The sequence below is a fragment of the Equus asinus genome, chromosome 25 (assembly GCF_041296235.1).
Source record: "Equus asinus isolate D_3611 breed Donkey chromosome 25, EquAss-T2T_v2, whole genome shotgun sequence".
Taxonomy (NCBI): domain Eukaryota; kingdom Metazoa; phylum Chordata; class Mammalia; order Perissodactyla; family Equidae; genus Equus; species Equus asinus.
The window spans coordinates 37,761,557-37,778,395 of record NC_091814.1 but is presented as its reverse complement, the minus strand read 5'-3'; the positions used below and the strand labels follow the sequence as shown (position 1 = coordinate 37,778,395).

At 37.3% G+C, this 16,839-nt stretch overlaps 1 protein-coding gene across 8 annotated transcripts in view; it reads left to right on the top strand.

Annotated features, from left to right (window-relative positions):
• The window catches only part of HMCN1 (hemicentin 1), a 436,035-nt gene that overhangs the window by 357,761 nt on the left and 61,435 nt on the right, over positions 1-16,839 (top strand). For all 8 annotated transcript variants that reach the window (XR_011498041.1, XR_011498040.1, XR_011498042.1 and 5 more), the window contains 10 exons: positions 3,358-3,499; positions 4,516-4,660; positions 5,039-5,166; positions 5,473-5,629; positions 7,147-7,268; positions 7,473-7,637; positions 9,232-9,339; positions 10,029-10,166; positions 10,292-10,426; positions 13,926-14,195. Coding sequence is in view for 5 of the 8 variants with exons in the window: in XM_044757668.2 (XP_044613603.2) it covers positions 3,358-3,499; positions 4,516-4,660; positions 5,039-5,166; positions 5,473-5,629; positions 7,147-7,268; positions 7,473-7,637; positions 9,232-9,339; positions 10,029-10,166; positions 10,292-10,426; positions 13,926-14,195 (1,510 nt within the window). In the remaining 3 variants the exon portion in view is untranslated. The remainder of the gene's footprint in view (positions 1-3,357; positions 3,500-4,515; positions 4,661-5,038; positions 5,167-5,472; positions 5,630-7,146; positions 7,269-7,472; positions 7,638-9,231; positions 9,340-10,028; positions 10,167-10,291; positions 10,427-13,925; positions 14,196-16,839) is intronic.

Below are 16,839 nucleotides of genomic sequence, written 5' to 3'. Positions count from 1 at the left end.
GATTTGAAACACTCAGCTGTTTCTTTCCCTGAGGGAGAAGAAAGCTTCAGAGTCTCAAAGAACTGACCTGTCCTCCCACGCATCTGGGGCAAACCTCTTACTGAATTTCCCTGGGCTAAACTTGGACTGCAGGAGTGAACCCGAGGATCTGTGCAATACCCTTGGATACCAGGAGTCTAGGACTGGAATCCTTGAAGAACACAATTGCTGGCTCTCTAACACTTCCCATGCTCAGATGACAACTGTCTGCTGCCATAAAGTGTCACAGCCCGGGATCCTAAGTAGCCTTTCAGGGTAGCTCAAAGCCTTGACTTTGAATGCTCTGATTGTCCTTATCCTAGTAGTTACTTATCCTTTCTTTTCCTCCTTTGTTCTTTCTCTTCCTGTTGGTATAACCTATTGTTGTACACTGTGCCTAATTATAAAAGGCGGTGATATCCCCTAACACCTAAGGCAGAAAGACTTCCACCACCAAACCACACCAAATGCCAGACAGAGAGAGACTGGATTCTAACTGAGAGTTACTTAAGTGTTAAATCATCATGCATATCACTTAACCTTCCTGTGCCTCAGTTTCTCTATTTATTGTGTGCCTACTATAATGCTGGGCACTATGATTGCTACTGAGAGTCTTGACCCTCAAGGAGTTCACAGACTATCTGAAAAGATACAGAAGTAAATCAAAGATTATAGAATGGATACTGCTGATAAATTGTATGTAAGAGGGATGTGCAGCATTTTATGGAAACAGAGAGGAGAAACAAATAACCCAGACTGAGGGGTAAGGAACAGCCCAGGGGAGCCTCTTGGAAAGGGTGAGTTCAGTTTTAAATGTGGATAGCTGTTGGGTGAGAAAGAAGCAGGGGATTCCAGTCATAGGCAATGGCATGTACACAGCCATTACAGGAAGAGGAATGCCGCTGCTCCAGGAACTGCAAGTAGCTTAGTATGACTGAAGTACGTCTTGATTTTAATGATTTTGATGATTCCTCATAGATTGCAGGATTCCAGTTAAAACTGCCCAGCTTAGCTCACAAGGCCCATCATGCTCTGACTTTTCCTCCATAGTGTGCCCCCTGTGTGCGTTTCATTCTAGACCATTAGGTATTCAGATAGGGACTGAGTGAAGGTTGATGATGAAGAAGGTCAGGCTAATCCCAGATATGACCAAATGATGTCAGTACTGGGACAGGGTGAGTTCAATAGTTATGAAAAAAAGATGAATTCAGTTTTAAACACTTTGAATTATCTATAGATTATCCAAGTGGAGATTCTAAAAAACACTAAGAAATATAGGTCCATATTTCACCAAAAACATCTTTGATTTGTAGTCCTCAGTGGAAAAACCTGTTGTTGAAGCCATAGTTTTGTATGAGGTCAACCGGAAAACATACAGTATGAGAACACCTGTAAATGAGAATAAAGTCTAAGGCAACTCTGACAATTACAAGGTGAGCAAAGGAAGAAGAGAAAATGAATGGGACTGAGAAGGACTCAGAGAGATAGGATTAAGCCTAGAAGACATGGTGTACTGAAAGCCAAGGAAAAGAGAGGGAGCAGTTAACAGAGTCCATGTTAAGATACAGATTGAGTTGTGTCCACTGGGTTTGGCAATACTTAGAAGAGATTAAACATCTGAACAATGGGTCCTCAGTAGAGAGTGATCAAGGCAGAAGACAGGTTACTTGTTGGGGGAGTTAAGGAAGAAGGGCAAATGGAAATAATTATGGACTATTCTTGAAATATGAAAGAGATTTGTGTGTGTTTATTTACTGAAAAAAAGAGATTGAAGATATAGGAGAAAGAAAGAGAAGTTTATAGGACAAAGTGTGTTGGATGGAGAAGGAATGGGACCCTGGTCATGGGTGAAGAGATTACCCTTGGGCGGAAGGGCTGACCTTTTCTGCAGAGATGGGAGGATGGGAAGGTTACATTGGGATGCAAGATGGGAGGAGGAGAGAATTGCAGGCCCAGGGCTCTGCTTTCCTCAGTGGAGTAGGAAGCAAGGTCACCAGCTGAGAATGAGGTTCTATCTGAGGAAAGAAGTCAAATTTGGAAGAATCATTCGTGGTAAATGGAAAAAGAACCAGAGAAAATTGTAGTGAGACTTAGTAAGTTAGGAGAACTTACTGATGTTTGTGGAAGAAAGACATCATAAGAATCAACTCTGAAATTTTTTATTCGCCTAAAACCCTGCTATACCCATATAAAAATTAAAATGTTTTGCAGACCTTATCATATATGTTTAAGAAATCACTTATTCTCATCAAAGGTAACAAAATTTATCACTAATAGCCCCTATAGCAATAAAGGGCCTAGAGAAAATGTATGGGCTTTTAAAATAAATGGACCTGAATTGCATATTTTTGTGTGAACACCTTTTTTCGCTAGAAATATATATCTACCTAAGAAAGAGCCCATATGGTAGAAAAATTTTATCTGGGCTCTTCCTGAAGTACTTCCATCTTAGGCACAACCAGAAAATATCAGCTTTTGATGCTACCTGGCATTTTTTTACTGATTTTGAACATCATGCATTTTAATTTATGCAAAATTATTTGTTTGCATGTATTTCCCCTATTCGACTTTATAGCAGAGATTAGATTTCATTGTCTCTATATTTTCATAATTCTTGGTCCCATGCCTGGACACAAAATAAATGCTTAACAAATATTTATAGACTAAAATCATTTATTCACCTATTTAAAAAATGTTAAAGAATAATTGTTTCCTACAAGATAACCAAAGTGAATTTATTAGTCAGAAAGCTTTCAGTTCTAAGTGACAGAATTCCAACTCAAACCAACTTATATGAAAAAAAAAAAAGGTATTTATTAGCTGCCGAAATTGGTGAACTTGGGCTTTAGGCGTTACTAGATTTAGAGTCTATGATCATGTAATCAAACATCTGTGTCCTTTCTCCAAATCTCCGCTCTGTTTTCTTTGTCTTAGATTCAAAGCAGGCTGTCCCACGTGGTGATAAGACCGCCGCCAGGCTTATGTCATCCTCACTACCAGTGATTCCAGTAAAAAGAGCATGCCTTATTCCCCAACACTAACAGCAGAGTCCTGCAGAGGGCTCTGATGGGCCTGACTTCAGTCACCTGCCCATCCTCGAGTAGATCATTGTGGCCGGGAGAACTGGGGACACTGATTGTGCCCTTCCTTAACCACACATAGAGAAATAGTTCCTAAGAGTTTTTGATACCAGGATAATGGGGGCATGGGGAGGGGGCAGACAGAGCATACTAGAAGACACGCACTCTACAGTTCACTATAGTTACTTTGACGTTGTAAAGTAATATTTTATTCCCCTTTCCTGACATTTTAATGGTAAATTTTACTTGCTAAATCCAGGCAACCCCTCGAGTACGAATCCTATCTGGAGGGAGATACTTGCAAATTAATAACGCAGATCTAGGTGATACAGCCAATTATACCTGTGTTGCCAGCAACATTGCAGGAAAGACTACCAGAGAATTTATTGTCACTGTCAACGGTAAGAAAAATTAATCGTTGTTTGACAATTTAAAAATTTAGCCAAGGGCATTCACAGGGGTGATAACCTTTTAACCCTTTTTTTTTTTTTTTGAGCGTACTAATTGAATTCTTGGGGTTATCTTATTTCTTTTGAAAAAGAAAATATGTAGTATTTGTATTATACTTGATTTAAAAAATAATGGTAAAAGATACATTACTCTCTCTTAGAGAATACTATATGTCCAGTTGTTATCAGCACATCCTGATGTTTTGTGTCATTCCGATTAGACCCATTCAGGAAGTTAATGTGCTCAATCTCCAGATGACAAGTGGCCCGTTCCTTAGTTCACCTTTATTGATGCTGACGTTTGCGTATATATGTGCTAGGGAGAGACTAGGCCATAGGAATGTAATTTCTCAAATATAAAATCTAAACACTAAAATTCGTCAAATTTCAGCAAGATGATACAAACTTTCCCCCAAAACAATTCCTTTGGATTTTTAATAAATGAAACTTTACAGGATGTTAGGTGACCCATACAACTAATATCTCTAATACTGTTCCCATGTGAACTCAATGATTAAAAAATACATGCTCTGAGACTTACATGATTAATCACAGATGTGCTTTTTGTTAAGACAGTGCACTTTCTGTTCTTTATTTAAAGTGAAGTTGTTCCAGTGTTAACATTCTTTGACGATTATTTGGCCAAAGAGAAATAAGAAATATCATCTTTAATTTGCATCAGACCAGAGCTGATTTTTATTCAAGCCTCTCTTATGGAAAGCCAGATTTCACACACCATATCAGAGATTTAAAGTCATCTTCCCCCATGTAGTCTTTATTTTTAAATACAAAGTATCTGTAGAAAGACTTTTGGAATTAAACCCCAATTCTGTTTATACTAACCTGAATTAGCCGTAGGCAAAGCTATACATTTGACTCAAAGCTCACCTTGCATTACCTCTTCAGAGTCTTAGTTCGGGCCATGTTGTTAATATAAATGAAGTTTTCCACATGCATCTCTTGCGCAGTTCCTCCAAACATAAGGAGTGGCCCCCAGAGTCTTGTCATTCACTTAAATAAGTCAGCTGTGTTGGAATGCTTTGCTGAAGGTGTGCCAACCCCGAGGATAACATGGAGAAAGGATGGAGCTGTTCTATCTGGGAGTCATGTGAGGTAACAGTGCTGGAAGGGGATGAAAAATACTGTAAGAACTGAAATATAAATCTTCAAATCTTTTTTCCAAGGCATTATTTTTGTCTCGTTATGTTTAGAATTAGTCTGCTCATCTTAATACGAGAATCAAAATATAGTATTTTAAAAGCATAATTCCTAAGGCTGTATCCAAAACATAATGATTATAATCCATCCAAGATCAGAAGCCCATCTGCTTTGCACCTTTGCAGAATATCCTTTTTTTCCAGCAAGGGCATTGTAAATTTCTAAAGCAGGAAAAAGACTCAAAATGGATTTAACTAAATCTTTAAAAATGCTCTCAGTCAAACTGTGAATAATCAGAAAAGGCTGACTCAGGGGACTTCACTTGTCTTATAGGTACTCCATCTTGAAAAATGGATTCCTTCATATCCAGTCAGCACATGTCACTGATACTGGGCGATATTTGTGTATGGCCACCAATGCTGCTGGAACAGACCGCAAGAGAATAGATTTACAGGTCCATGGTAAATATATTTTTGTGAACAACATCCAACCTTTGGGTGAAATGTTCTTTGATAGCCTAAACCAGTGAGATCATAAAAACTTTGACATCCAGGGCTATTGAAATGTTTATTATACTATATTATGAATAGTCAAGAACCATATTTTCTCCTCATTATGGATGGCGTCATCACAACACTAATTTAAATTCACAGAGCCTTGTTTTGTTCATAACTACGAAGCAAGTTACCAACGATTAGTTTCAATTCAGCAGAAATACTTCACATTTGCTGAATGTGTTTCCCTCTTACCTGATGCCTTTGTTTCAGTTCCTCCATCTATTGCTCTGGGTCCTACCAACATAACCGTGACAGTAAACGTTCAAACTACTCTGGCTTGTGAGGCTACTGGGATACCAAAACCATCAATCAACTGGAGAAAAAATGGGCATCTTCTTAATGTGGATCAAAATCAGAATTCATACAGGTAAGGAATAATTTAATTTAAAAATGTCACCTATTTACAAACATTTTTAAAAGAATTAACATTTTAGTTCTATCCATGGGGACTGCAAATATATAAAGTATGAAGAATCAGCTAGCGTGTTGAGAGTATATTTTTTTCTTAGTATGAAATTCATCTTTCAACCTGTAGTCCTCTTCTGAACTGTAGGTGCAGCCTTTCTAGCCATAAGCCCTGTGGATGTCTGTCAGTGAGGTCTACAGGATGAGATTTCTATTCGGCTTTATTTTTTAAGCACTTTTTGGAATTTTATAAAGAAAAAGGATGAAAATATCATTTGTTATAAAAGTAAAACTATTCTGTAAAAATAATGCAAGCTTTAGTTGTAGAATAAAAATCAAATTTTATACCTTGAAATACAACTGACGTATTTGGCAGCATGTGTGGGAAGGAAAAACAGCATTTTCTGCAATTTTTTGCATTCCTCCGGCTTTGCTACTATAGCTCATAATATGACAGGGTATGTTTTTTAAAGTCTAACTTTTAAATCACTAGGAATTTCTGTTGCTTTAGGTGAACATCATTTCTTGAATCTCAATTAAGTTAATAGATATCTTGTTGAAGGATTTGCCGTTGCACTAAAAACAAATGTTCTTGTAGGTTTACTTTGACAAAAATCAATTCTGATACATCAGGAAGTATGAAACTAAGAGTGTTTCACTTGAAATCCTTTGCTTCTCTCCCTTTCTCACTCTTTTAATCTTTTGGCATTGGGAGCTTAGGGACTTGGAAGTATGGACTATTTGGAAAATGTGCAATGCCCTTGAATAAAAAAGCATGTCAAATATGTTCCCACTAAATCAAATCATTTCTATTCTATTAGTACACAATTTGAATTAAGAAAATAGATATTCTTATTTAAATTTACTTTAAACGATATATGTGTATATACTAAACCTCCTAAACATTTCAAGTGATCCAGATCGCTTCAGTTTTGAATTGGTTAGAAGTTAAGGATAAGACTTACCAATGTATGTACTATGCATCTCCAAGTTACCCAACATGTGTAAGGAGACATGTGAAGTAGGGAAAGGTGCAGGACAGACAGACTTGTAGTTACCCATCTGTCAAAGTTATTGTGAAATTTAGAGATAACTTATGTGAAGTATTTTAGATGATGCTGAGAATGTATCTGATGCTCAGTAAACAGTGGCTATCATCAGTGTGCTCATTGCACTGTATTTCTCCTGGGAGAGCATGTTGGATCATGATATAACATTCAGAAAATTCAAGATTCCTTCTTCAGACAATCCTTCCACCCAGCTGCTCCCTGTCAATGTCAACGTTGAGTCCCCATTAACCCACTGCCATATAAACTTAAAGTCTGATACACGAAGTGTCAAAGAAATGATGCTCATTTTAATGTGAAGAAAGAGTTCCATTTCCCTCAATTCACAACATGGTACCATGTTGAACCAACTGGAAACATTTATGAAAACTGATGTACAGTAGTACTCATTGCTTTGAAATCTGTCTTCTAGGCTCCTTTCTTCAGGTTCACTAGTCATTATTTCCCCTTCTGTGGATGACACTGCGACCTATGAGTGCACTGTGACAAATGATGCTGGAGAGGATAAGAGAACTGTGGATCTCACTGTCCAAGGTAGAAGTGGCTTAGAACATGGATTGAAAGTTTTTATAATGATATTAGTTCATCGTTTCACTACTGCGTAAGGGGGCTTCCTTTTCTACTTACCTAATATTCACTTTCAGTGTAGAAAGAGAATGATGTATGGTAAGGCTTTGGAAATCTGTAAGGGTTAGAAACATGTAGTTTGTTTTCCTTTTGTTGTTATTGTTGCTTTAGTTCCACCGTCCATAGCTGACGAGCCTACGGACTTTCTAGTAACCAAACACGCCCCAACAGTAATTAGCTGCACTGCTTCAGGAGTTCCATTTCCCTCAATTCACTGGATGAAAAATGGTATAAGACTGCTTCCCCGGGGAGATGGCTACAGAATTCTGTCCTCAGGTAAGATCAAGCTCAGTGATTAAACATCTATTGATTGGATTAATTATTAATGGATGACCTTGCCTGGCTTTTTGTTACACCACAATAAAAGAATAACATACATCTGCATTCCTGGACTTAGGCATCTGGGAAAAAATGCAGTTAGAGTGGAAAGGGGAACTAGGAAAAGGAAGAGGAAGAAAAGTCTGAAAATAAAGTAATAAATAATATCTAAGACTGATCTGAGAAAAATAAGCATGAGCACTGGAATTTTATGAGCATATTTACTAAACAGAAGGTTTAGCAAGTTCGCGGGTTGCCTTTGAGTGAACCACACTTCTGCCATTGGCTCAAGAGAATGTCCGTTCACTTAAATATTTAATGCCTAAAATAGGCTATATACTCCACTAAGTTTCTGAGGATATAAAATTAAGACAGAGTTCTTGCATTCAAGGATTTTATAATTTAGCAGGTAAGGGAAACAAGTGCTATGATGGTTAATTTTTGAGGATAGTAGTAGCCATCATTTGTAAAATTTAGTATTGGAAAGTTTATTGTATTGAAGAGAAAAAATAATTCATCTAAATGAAAATATAGGTGATTCACATTGGTGTTTCTGAAAATTCATCCTGTGCTCGGGAATTACACTGGAGATAAAGTAGCAACTAACATTCTAGGCATTCATGAGTGTGTGCATATTATTCTAAGAGAATTTGTTTATTTCTTCAGTAGAAGGGAAATAATGGAAGATTTGTTCTCAGGATGAGGCTTGGCTTTCAAAGCAAAATGTTTTGGCTATCTCAGAAACCTGTATAGATTGGTAGCAATTAAAACTGTAAAATATAAATTAACTAACCTTCAGCACAAAGTGTTGTGCTAAAAACAGTTTGGAACTTTCTCAAAATGTTAAACAGAGTTACCATATGACCCAGCAACTCCACTCCTAGGTATCTGCCCATGAGAAATGAAAACATGTTCAGACAAAGACTTGTATGCAAATGTTCATACAGCATTATTCACAATAACCAAAAAATAGAAGCAATTCAACTGTCCATCAGTTGGTGAATGGATAAACAAAATGTGGCCTATCCACACATTGGAATTCTACTTAGCAATAGAATAGAAAAAAACATTGACCCATGCTACAACAGATGAAATTCAAAAGCTGCTCACAGTAAAAGAAGTCAGACACAAAAGACTTCTGTGTGATTCTATCTATGTGAAATGTTCAGAAAAGGTAAATAAATAGAGACAGAAAGTAGATTAGTCATTGCCTAGGGCTGGGGTTGGGAGTGAAGAGTGAGTGTAAATTGGATGAGGTTTCTTTTGGGAGTAATGGAAATATTCTAGAATTAGATTGTGGTGATGATTGCACAACTCTGTAACTATACCAAAAATCATTGAATTGTGCATTTAAATGGGTGGGCTTCACCATATGTAAATTTTGCCTCAATAAAATTATTAATGATAATAAAAAAGTACTGTGCTAGGCACTTCAGGGGGTACAAGTATGAATATCAGCCAAGCACCACTGTGCTGTGGGGACGAAAACACGAAAACCAAAGAGACAGTTATTGAACCAGGAAAACAGGGATGCAGTATGCTTCCTTTTTAGGAGCAATTGAAATATTTGCCACTCAACTAAACCATGCTGGAAGATATACTTGTGTCGCCAGGAATGCAGCTGGTTCTGCACATCGACATGTGACCCTTCACGTCCAGGGTATGTAAGGTTATTTACTCATTAAAAGCTTGTTGTTTATTGCTTTTTTCTTACGTCATGTTTGTTCTTGAAAGGTGGTACTGTCTAGAGCTATGAACCATGGTAATATCTTGGGGATGTGAAAGCCTGGTAGTTATTCTTCAGTAGACTAAGGAAAACACACAGGTGACAAACCACACAGAACACCCCCCAAATTATTTTTCTTCCTGAATTTTTATAATCTGTTGCTGCCTATAGTTTTCTAATGGAGTTCTTATGGAAACTGGCTATAGTAGCAAAACTCAAAAAATGTAGTATGGCCAATATTCTCTTTTCCCTGCGACATCAAATCCCTAATATTTTGAAATAATGAATTTGAGCATTTTTTTTTTCCTGAGGAAGATTCTCCTTAAGCTAGCATCTGTTGCCAATCTTCCTCTTTTAGCTGGAGGACAGTTCGCCCTGAGCTAACATCTGTGCCAGTCTTCCCATATTTCATATGTGGATTGCCACCACAGTGTGGCTGCCAATGAGTGGTGTAGGTCCGCGCCCAGGAACTAAGCCTGGGCCGCCAAAGTGGAACGCACCGAACTTAAGCACTAGGCCACAGGGCTGGTCCCTGAATTTGGGCATGTATAACCTCATGACTACTGTAGAGATTTCTTCTACTAACTGTATCATTGCTTGTTTCTGTTGATTGGTTCTTATAGAGCCTCCAGCCATTCAGCCTCAGCCAAGTGAACTAGACGTCATTCTAAATAATCCCATTTTGTTACCATGTCAAGCAACAGGGACACCCAGTCCTTTCATTACTTGGCAAAAAGAAGGCATTAATGTCATCACTTCAGGTACCTACATCTGTTTCTATCTAGAAAACCATGGCAAATCAGTGTTTTATGATTCAGAAGTCAGTATGATTTTTTTTAATGAAAATATAAATTCTTCTCACTCTGCTTTTGTAACTGTGATGTAGGCAAAAGCCATGCAGTTCTTCCTAGTGGTGGCTTGCAGATCTCCAGAGCTGTCCGAGAGGATGCTGGTACTTACATGTGTGTGGCTCAGAATCCAGCTGGTACAGCCTTGGGCAAAATCAAGTTAAATGTCCAAGGTATGTAGATAATAAATCTCTATGTCTTCATGGCAAAGATGCATGTAACAGTGTATACCAAAATTCCTATATCTAAAATAATGATGCTACACAGTTCTCAATATTCTTCTTCTTCTTCTTTTTCTTCTTTGCTGAGGAAGATTAGCCCTGAGCTAACATCTGTTGCCAATCTTCCTCTTTTTTCTTGAGGAAGATTAGCCCTGAGCTAAAATCTGTGCCAGTCTTCCTGTATTTTGTATGTGGGTTGCTGCCACAGCATGGCTGATGCATGGTATAAGTCCGTGCCTGGGATCTGAACTGGTGAACCCAGGCCACTGAAGCGGAGCATATGGAACTTAACCACTATGCCACAGGGCCGACCCTATCAACATTCTTAATTTACATTATCTTATTTTTTTTTCCATTACACTTAGGAAGAGTAACGTTTAATGTTTTAGGAGATTTTTTTGCATTGTTTGTATAAGAAAACTGAGGCATCTCATCATATTTTAAACTTCTATGAACCTCTGTTTGGTACTCCATTTCATTGTAGCACATATTTAAGGTGATTTTTAAAACCATTCTCTCCATAATACTACTTTGGATACATTACAAAACACTGGATTGTAATATCCGCTTCAAAACAAATCATAATTACAGTTAAACCAACTTGATGGGAAAAATATTTTAAATACGAAGCAGAGGTTTTTTTCACATTTAACTGATATTTTCTTGATCTAATTTTCATATCTTACATGCATGCTTTTATGAATGAAAAGGTGACCTAAAAATAGATTCTGAGCTACTGAATTTGCATTAGCTGATTTTGAATTTCCTTACAGTGTGATTTTCCTCTGGTAAGTTAATGGCTATAGTGAAAAGCTCAGTTATCTAAAGACTGTAAATCTAATTTCTTTGTATTTTTCAACAAGTATTTATTGGGGTAATAAGTGGAAATACATTGAGCATTACAGACATGATCTTTCCCTTATGATGTGGAGAAGGAAAAAACTAAACTACCAAATAAATGAAATAATTATAAATTCTGACAAATGCTATGCAGAGGAAAAATAAAAGTTTGAGATGGAGAATAATGGGGAAATCTGGGGACCAGTATAGATTAGTAGTTAATGTAGGCTTCTCTGAGAGGACACCATTTAAGCTGAGACCTGAACGATGAGCTAGGATAAGCCATGTAAAAGTGGCAGAGTATACAAGGAAGAGAGGACAGCTTGTGTAGTGGCCCCAAGATAGGAAAGAGTGAAAAAGGAAGCATATTAGGATGACTAGAGAGTGGTGAATAAGAGGAAGGCTGGCAAAATGTGAGGGAGGTCAGAAAAGAAGGCAGGACCCGTGCATGGAGAGCCCAAAGGACCAGAGGAAGGTTAGATTTCCTTCTCTTGCAGTGGGAAGTCTTTCAAGACCCTTCTTTGGTTTTAGGAAGATCTCTTTTGCTGCTATGTGGATAATGGTTTAGAGAAAGGGCAAGGCTAGAGCTGGAGAACTATTATAGTCCTCCAGGCATTATGTGATAGTCTGGCTGCAAGTGGGAGTGGGTGTGTGAGTTGCAGGGGTAAATGAAAAAAGTGATGGATTCAAGATATTTTTGGAGGTGTAATTGCCAGGAATGCCGAGGAACCATATTTGGAAAGTTAGGAAAAGTGAAGAGTTAATGATGTTTCCTGGGCTTGAGGCTTGAACTAGTGAGTAGATGAGAATGCCACGGGGGAATGCAAGGGGAGGAACTGGTTTTGGAAGAAGGAGAATATGATTTCTGTTTAATCTTGTTAGATGTGGGAAACTATTAGAAATCCTGGTGGAGATGTCCAATAAATATTTATGAATTCAGAGCTCACGGGAGAAGTATAGTCTAAGATATAAATTTGGAAATAGTCACTATATTTCAATGCACAAGACCAGATGAGAATTTGGACAGAGAAAAGCTAAGGACAAAGCCCTGGGACTCTGCATTGTCTAGAAGTCTGCGAAAAGAGAAGACACTGGAAAAGAATACGAAGCAGAGGGCAGAGATACAGAGGAACATTCATGGAGGCTAGGAGAGGAGAGTGTTTCAAGAAGGGACTGGACAGCTGTGGTAAATGCAAGTGAGAAGTCAATTAGGATAAGGACCAAGAAATATTCATTGGTTTTGGCAACATAGAGGTCATAGAAAAGAACAGTTCCACATATGAGGGCCTTTTCCTTCACTAATTGATTAAAATTATTGACATGAGCAATTATGGGACAAAGAAACACATTAAACAACTAATAGCATTTCAACATTCCAAAAGCTACCAGAGATAATTGTGTGCTCTGGAGGCATGAAAAATTCTGAATGGAATCTCCCCTTGCAGATGCAATATATAACGGCAAACACAAATCCAACCAAATAATTTTGGTTGATATAAATAATTTTAACATGGTTGTTCATATTTTTTTCACAACTTGTTGATTTTATGTTTCTCACCACCCTAAAATTTGGTCTCTACGTGGTTGACCATTTCTCCACAGCATCCTGTGGAGACACAGCAGAAAGTTCTAGGTCCCCGGGACTTGCCACGCACGGGGCATTACTTGGGTCAGTGGAGTTCTCAGAGGTCTCTTGTTTCTGATTCTGTTTCTTAGTCAGCATGTGGTAACAATGAATATTGTTGGTCTCGTTTCTCTCCTAAGCTTTCTTGCGTAAGTGATAGATGTTTCAGAGGATTTTTGGGGGGGGTCTACATGTGCTTAAAGGGGTATTTTTACTGTCATTGTCTTCTGCACCTTGTCACTGTCTCTGGACTTGCATTGACTGGGGTGGGGGCAGGGAGGTCACCCTCTCCTTCCTTTCTTGTGTGCTGTGGTTGGTTGTTCTTCCCTTGTGTTTGATTGTTCTCTAATAATTATTTAACAGTGTCTTTCTGGCTTGATAGAGTATCCAGGCCAATACCTAAGGGGTAATCAACCTGTTATAAAAAGTAGGAAGAGAAATCCACAGTTTTCTGAAGTGGGAAGAGTTTTGTCTATATAATTCTTTTCCATGATCCATTCATTTATTCATTCATTCATGTAATACTTTGTTAAATATGGCCACTGTATATGAGACACTGAGCACTGTAGGAAATGCTTGAGTAAAAGTGTCTCTGAGCAGTTGAATACTTTCCAAGCCTTGAAAGGGTCTAATCTGCAAGTTTAAGTAACTGAAATGAACTACGTAATACATGTATGTTAAAGAAATGCCTCCGTCAACACGGCCTAAATTTTCTAGACATGCAATCCTTCATGAATGTATGTTTATATCCTTATTTAAAATGGATTGTCATTTACATATGTTAACTGCATAGAGAATAATTTTCTGAAATAGGCTCAATGAATTTTCTTTTCCAATGAAAATAAACTAGTGATCCTTTGATGATGATATGATAAAGCTGGGATTTTGTTTCGTATCAATGTGACTTCACTTTGCTAGAGTAATACTTTAGCGTGTGATTGGAACCTTCATGCTTTTAAGATGAGGTTTAAACTTTGTATCTTTTAGTTCCTCCAGTCATTAGCCCGCATCCAAAAGAATATATCATTGTTGTGGATAAGCCCATCATGCTACCATGTGAGGCAGATGGCCTCCCACCACCTGATATTACATGGCATAAAGATGGGCATGCAATTATGGAATCAATCCGCCAGCGCATCCTCAGTTCTGGGGCTTTGCAAATAGCATTTGCTCAGCCTGATGACACTGGCCAGTACACGTGCATGGCAGCTAATGTGGCAGGATCAAGCAGCACAAGCACCAGGCTCACTGTCCACGGTAGGTCGTTTAACATAAATTATTTCAATCTGCTACCTTACTATGGCAAAGAGGAAAGACCACCGAGAAAAAATATGGTGGAAATCAAAACCATGCAAAAATACTAATCTAAAGTGGTATGTGTATGTGTCTGTGGTGTGTGGTGTGTAAGTATACTTGCCCTTCAAATATTTCCATAGGCTGTGTTTATTTGTATGTGTACAAATGAGTGTGAGAAAGAAGGAAAAATTTTGTTAATACAGTCAGGGTATTTAATGTGTTGCCAATAATCCCCTCATGTTGTGATTATTGAGATCTGTACTGTGGCTTATAAGGAATCCATTTCTGTTTATGACTCTTCTGCTTTACTTCTCAACTTGCAAGTCATCTTGTCTCAAAACTAATCACCATCTGACCTACATTATAAATATAGTGTGAACCTAATGAGAATTAGAGCTCTATTTGATTCATTAAAGTAGCGAAATATTTATAGGCATGTTTTTATAATAGAAAAAGATACCTTTTTTTCCTTCATATTTAGACAACTAGCAAAGTATATAAACATCACCTTTGAAATATTTTAGTTGTTAATGGTATATTTTAAGACTAAAGATAAAATACCTATTAATATCAGTGATAGGAAACAATAAGCAAATTAGACTGTTTTCAGCTACTATTTTCGGAGGTAACTTGTTTTAATAATGAGTTTCTGCTTTTTCTATTTAAAAATTTGGTGAAAGCTGCTTTTTATCTTTCAGGTGTATTTGAATTTCCTACCACTTCATAGTTACAGTGATAATTTCAAGTAGAAACCATTTTAATTGAATAAATAAATAATTTAGCCCAAATTTAAAATCACCAATTATGGGTTTTCCAAATTTTTTCCCTGGTTTATACCTGCTTTCAGTTAATATAATTGAACTAATCAATGCACATTACTCCTTTAGCTTCAAATAAATAATACTCCTTCTTCTCAAGGTTTTATAGAAAATTTACCAAAATTGGCTATATGCTGAAAACAAAGAAACTGTTAATAAGACTGAAAAATATAGATGACAATTCCTGCCTACAATACAGTAAAGCTAGAAATGTGTAACTAACTTTTAATGCCAAAATCCCAACCCCAGGCAACTTAAAAAATACCATTCTAGGAGCTAGCCCAGTGACATAATGGTTAAGTTTGCACACTCAACTTGGGCAGCCCAGGGTTCACTGGTTTGGATCCTGGGCACAGACCTACGCACCTCTTATTAAGCCATGCTGTGGCAGGCGTCCCACATATAAACTAGAGGATGGGCATGGATCTTAGCTCAGGGCCAGTCTTCCTCAGCAAAAAAAGGAGGATTGGCAGCAGATGTTAGCTTAGGGCTAATCTTCCTCAAAAAAAAAAAAAGAAAAAAACTTTTAAAAATACCATTCTAGCTAGCAAGTAGGTCAAAGAATATGTTTTTATTTTTAGATTATTCAGAAAATAGTAAAATTAAGGACACTACATATCATATGTGTGGTGTGCAGCCAAAGCTAAAATCAAATATAAAGTCATAGCCTTAAATTTTTCATTTTGAAAAAGAATAAATTGAAGTAAATGTGCTAATGTTACAACTTTGTAACCAGTGGCAAAATTGAAATATCAACCCCAAGGAAACCAGGATAAAGGAGATAGTGAAAATACAGCAAAAATTAGTGAAAAATAAATTGAGTATTTATGATGTACCATTCAGCAAAATAGACGTTTGTGTTTTCCGTATTACCTATAATGTTTATTAATTTATATCATTTATATAATGTTTGTATATTTACTCATATAATCAAAAAAAGTAATTTTTGCTGAAACCAACGGTTGTCCTGTCACTTTTTAAAACGTCGTTAAGATTGATCCATTTCTCACTGATATGTTTGAATAATTCCAAAATTCCTTGTTTTGGGAAGAGAGGGTATTTTTACCTTTTGAGCCAAATATTCTTAATACTTTTTAAGCCTTTTCTTTAGAAGTAAATATATTAGTTCCAAGTCCGCTAAAGTATTTCTTAGTGCACTAAAATATTCAGTTGATCTTTCTACATTGCCTAAATTTTTGCAGTTCAAAAAAATTTGAGCACAGGAAGTATTTGGTATTACAATGCATGGAGTTGTCAAATCACTATAAAAATTTCCTCTGTGACAGTGTAAAAGCTGAATTAAATGTCTTGACCTGGTTTTACTTGCATTTATTGTGACAAGTGAAATACTGCAATGAATATTTTTGTCTTTGGCACTTTGTGATATTCAATATGGGGTGAATGTTTTAAACTAGTGACTTTTATTAATTTGTCCTCACAACATGTGTGTGATACAAATCCAGCAGTTATACAACCATTGAAGCATTTTTTTTTTTTTTGAGGAAGATTAGCCCTGAGCTAACATGCATCACTAATCTTCCTCTTTTTTTGCTGAGGAAGATTGGCCCTGAGCTAACACCTATGCCCATCTTCCTCTATTTTATATGTGGGACACCTGCCACAGTATGGCTTGATAAGCGCTGCATAGGTCCGTGTCCAGGATCCAAACTGGTGAACCCTGGGCCACTGAAGCAGAGTGTGCAAACCCAACCACCACACCACTGGGCCGGCCCAGCATCTTTGTTTTTTGTTGCTCTTCTTGGTTTGTTTTACTTCACTGCAATAAG